Genomic DNA, 5,038 nt, shown 5'->3' with positions numbered 1-5,038 from the left:
CCAGACCTCCTCCAGACCTCCTCCAGACCTCCTCCAGACCTCCTCTGCTCCCAGAGAATGAGCATGAATGAGCCTCACAAATGAGCAGGGGTGGACGGCGAGGAGCGCCAGAGTTTCCAAGCTGCTTATCACTGCGAGCTGGCCCAGTTGGCAGAGCGCGGCGAGGGATCAGCATATGGAGAGCCGGAGGACGCCGAGCTGCACCTCCATCTGGAGAAGCAGCTCCTACGTAGGTGTGTCACCGTCTGCTGTCAGACGTCTCTCACACTTTGTCCTGACAGTTTTCAAACATACATTTCAGACGCCGACTGTAGCAGTAAAACAGGGAGAGCGCCGCCGACAGACGGCGGGACCTGTGGTTACATCCTCAGGGCCTCTGCTGGTGTGTGAGGTCGGCTCATGACCACATCTGAGGTCTCCAAAGGTCACATGAGCTCCTCCAGAAGGAGAAACGCCGCGCTGGTTCCACACAGGACACCTCCTGAGGGGACGGCCTCCCAGAACAACCAGCACCCTGTTCAGACTCAGGAATTCACACTAAAACGAGTACAAACAAAACCTCCTTTCATCTCCAACACATCTGGAGTGTTTTATAAAAATGATCTCATCCAAAACTGCAGCATTAAAACACAGATTAGGACTAAATCCTGACTGTAGATGAGATGCAGAGGAAGCTGCTCCTGAAGTTAAGGATGGAGGAGAATCCTCAGCAGAGCGGCTGCTCAGCATCACACGAGAAGATCGACCGTTCCAGATACAAACACCTTCTCCTCCGCAGAGGATCAGGACACCTCAAAACAGCTGATTCCTCAAACGCTCATGTGACCCACAAAGATCCACACATCCATCAACCTGCTGACGGTCCTCCGTCTTAGAAGAGTCCAGTCTTTACTGAAAACACCAATGAAACTGAGACTGAGTGACTCCGCCCCTTGGCATTCCAAACAGGAAGTTCCATAGACTTCTATAAATAGATATACTCGGTCATATAATTGGTCAAAATAACCATTCTTACTCTGATACCTTTTAAACATCTTTTTTTCTGTAGTTCAAGTTATTCAAGTTACAAACTGACCAATCAGATGCCTTAATAAAAGTAGGCGGAGTCTGCTGGCCCCCACATAAAGCGTTCAAAACATTTGATAGATTTCATGTCGTCTGCTTTCAAGTCTTAGGGGCGTGGCCTTCCAACAAACTCACTCCTGATTGGTGAGCGTGGTTGCCATAGAAACGAGGACTCAGATCGACTCGGACCATTCACTGCTTATTTACGACATCTGGTTCCAACATGGCGGCGCCCGTATTGCTAAAAAAATGGCGACTGAATTGACCTGGAATAAACCATTTTCTATGGGGGGGGGGGGTCAGTTTTCACATACAAACCTGTAGGTCACATGACCTTGGATCAAAGATCCAATGACTTCAACACTAACACGGTTTTGTTGATTTTCTTTGTGACGTCATTCATCAGAACTCTCCACAACAAACACCTGAACCTTCTAGAAAAACATCCAGGAAATAATCTGATACCTGCTCTCATCACCAAACACACCCTGCAATAAGATTCTGCATTCCTGACTTAATATACCATCAATATGTATTTATTTGAGTTTAGAGACGACTAACAAACTGAGTTTTATCCGATTATTTTTAAAAGTCAACTTTGACTGGATCATAACAGATTCATTCAGTAGATCCAATGATTCCATTTCTCTTCTCCTCAATTCTTCTCAGGACTTTTCAAACCAGAACAGATTCTGTTGGTAAAAAAATCCTCTTTGTTTCAGTTATTGGCTTTCACAGGTTCAGTCGTCACCGTTCTTCATAACGAGAAAAATTCAGTTTAGGAAAGATCAAAACTGATCAAACTGAATCCAGTCGGCGAGCAGAAGAAGAAGATGGATCCTGAGAAACCCGACTGTCAGGTCAGCAGCCAAAGACTTTGGTTTCCATCAGCCAATAACCTGATGAAGAAACATCATCATCATCATCACATCCAGCCAAACAGCTTCAATCTGAACGACCATCCGTCTTTTTCCAGAATTCAGTTTCCATCAGGAGCTGTAAGCTCCGCCCTCATCAGATTCCACCAATAGCAAAACACAACCTCCGTATGATGACGAGGTTCTTCTCACCTTCAGTGGGGAATAAAATTCCTTCATGGTGAGAATGTCAACCACAAACACTTTTTCACTTTCATTTGAAAACTGTCACTGAAGATTAAAACATTTTATTTTAGTTCTGATTTGTTTATTAACTGAAAAACAAATCTGTCATCACCATATCCACTGTATCCCTATCCACCGTATCCCTATCCACCGCATCCCTATCCACCGCATCCCTATCCACTGTATCCATATCCACCATATCCACTGTATCCACCGTATCCCTATCCAATGTATCCCTATCAACTGTATCCACTGTATCCCTATCCACCGTATCCCTATCCACCGCATCCCTATCCACCGTATCCCTATCCACTGTATCCATATCCACCATATCCACTGTATCCACCGTATCCCTATCCAATGTATCCCTATCAACTGTATCCACTGTATCCCTATCCACTGTATCCACTGTATCCCTATCCACTGTATCCCTATCCACCATATCCACTGTATCCCTATCCACTGTATCCACTGTATCCATATCCACTGTATCCCTATCCACCATATCCACTGTATCCATATCCACTGTATCCCTATCCACCATATCCACTGTATCCATATCCACTGTATCCATATCCACCATAACCATATCTGCTATGATCATATCCGGTCTATCACATTCCTGCATTAACTGATTATCCTTCTCAGAGACGCTCCTTCAGGCCGTTATGCTGGACAGGAAGTCAGGTACCATGGTTACCGTTCCCGTTTACAAAGTGAGAACCTCCCAGACTATCAAATCCAATCAGAATTGTTCTGGAAAGCAGAGAATCCACATTTGATTGTGAACTGACGACGTATCTGGAACTGAAACTAAAGGATGCTACAGAAATCCAGGCCAGAGGATCTGAGAGGTTCTCTGCAGGTTAGATCCAGCACGGGGATTACTCATTTGGTCCCAGATTAAGAAGATCAACCACCTTCTAAACCTGCAGGAGCACCTGAGAGCGCCGCTGACCTTTGAGGCGCCGCCGTCCTCAAAGGTCAGCTGACACTGAAGCGAACAGTTGGTTCTGTTCCTGAAACACAGACTTAGAACACACAGAACCTTCATGGCTCTTTCTGATGACATCACAGCAGACCGTGATGTCACTGATGACATCACAGCACCACTGTACAGCAGACTGGGGCTTTTCACAAGAGAACAACAGTAATTTATAGATCTGATCTTCATGAAAACGTCACGGATCAGGAAGAGCGTTCCTGCATCAGCACGCCGTTTCCACCGTCTTTGTCTGCTGGGACCGTCGGTGCTCCGCTGATGATGAAACTTCAACCTCAAACATCTCAACAACTGCAGAACAAAAGCTTTCCCGCTGAAGTGCGGCGGCATGGCGACGTGTTTGTTTACGTCCTCGTTTGAGACTGATCCATCGATCTATAGATCTGATCGTAAACAGGATCAGATTAGATTCAGAGTTTGTCAAGTCTTCAGGTTACAGTCAAACCGACGCCTTCCAGGTGTCCATGGACACGATCAGCTGATTGTCCTGATGATCAGAGGATCAGAACCGCTGAGGTTCCTGGGGTTCTGTCAGTATCCAGCACAGACCCGTGTCATCAGAACTGGGGATCCTCAGGTGTTCTAGCAGGTTTACCTGAGGTTCCTGTCTGTGCAGACAGGACAGAACCATCATGTCAGAACCAAGGATCCTCAGGTCTGAACCTCAGGTGTTCTAGCAGGTTTACCTGAGGTTCCTGTCTGTGCAGACAGAACCATCATGCCAGGTCTGATCCTCAGGTGTTCTAGCAGGTTTACCTGAGGTTCTGTCAGTATCCAGCACAGAACCCTGTCATCAGAACACTGACTGCAGCTCCTCCATTAGCTCGTCCTGCTAATCCTGTTCCACCAGCCTGCCGCTCCCGTCACGCGGCGTTCAGAAGCTCCTCGTTCATAGAGGTTTGGTTTACCTGCGCGTGCTCCCTTCACCTGACAGGTGACGGTGATACAAACCAGAACCAAAGATGAACACAGGTGAGCAGGACGCGGAGCGGCTGGATGACAAAGGCTCCACCGCTAGCCGCGGTCATGCTAACCCCCGGCTGTCAGACAGAGGGGAGCGCGTGACAGCTGAGCGGGAGGCACGCGGGACCCCCCGCCCCGACAGCTGACAGCAATCAAGTTCTTGTGGTTCCGAGTCCGAAAGTTCGTCTGCGCCCGGAGCGGCTCGTACCTTGGCTTTGCCCGCCTCCAGCTTCTTCTGCCGCTCCTCGTCCTCCATGCTGGCGGCCCCGGCGGCTAGAACCAGAGAGAAGCCGCTTCAGACCAAACCCACATCAACGGAACCGGAACCGGGACGGCTGCCCGCGAGCCCGCAGCACGCGCTCACAGACGGGCTCCGGCGAGCTCTGCTTGTTGGCAGTCCGCCGCCATGTTTTCCACGTAAACATGAGACGGCTGTGATGACGTCAGGTGGGCGGACCGAAGCCACGCCCACTACCAGTTCACGGGCGGATACTTCGCTGACAGTCAGAAAAAAGGCTTTTGTTTGTAATTATTGTTGTTCTATTAACTGAAGCATTTTTCAGAAAACGTGAGTTTACGGTATTTTTTCTCATTAAATCGATCTTTATTTTTTAGATGCCAAAAATCAACAATAAAAATAAATAAAAGTTCATCTTCTAAAATGGAAGGATTGAATTTATTCTTTATTCCAACTGAGATTTTTCTGCTTCAACATTTTACTTTGATTGAAATACAAAAATATATGTATATTTTAATTTGTCATAAACAGAAATCCAATCAATGAGTTTGTTTATCATCTACATTCAGCTGGAAACTGTTTACTTTTTATTTCACATATTTATTTTTACCAGATTATCGTTTTAATAAATGTTTTACAGCTGGAAAGGAAGTTTGAGTTGAAAAT

General features: G+C 46.8%; 1 protein-coding gene across 1 annotated transcript in view; it reads right to left on the bottom strand.

Moving 5' to 3' along the window:
- akap9 (A kinase (PRKA) anchor protein 9) overlaps positions 1 to 4,610 on the bottom strand; it is a gene marked incomplete in the record, with an annotated part of 57,551 nt that extends 52,941 nt beyond the window's left edge. Inside the window, 1 exon segment of the mRNA XM_036209956.1 lies at positions 4,343 to 4,610. Coding sequence (XP_036065849.1) covers positions 4,343 to 4,390 — 48 coding nt within the window.
- Between the last annotated feature and the right edge of the window lie 428 nt (positions 4,611 to 5,038).

Source organism: Oryzias melastigma, linkage group LG22 (assembly GCF_002922805.2).
Source record: "Oryzias melastigma strain HK-1 linkage group LG22, ASM292280v2, whole genome shotgun sequence".
NCBI lineage: Eukaryota > Metazoa > Chordata > Actinopteri > Beloniformes > Adrianichthyidae > Oryzias > Oryzias melastigma.
Note: the sequence above shows the minus strand (reverse complement) of the source record. Positions and strands in the feature narration are given on the sequence as shown.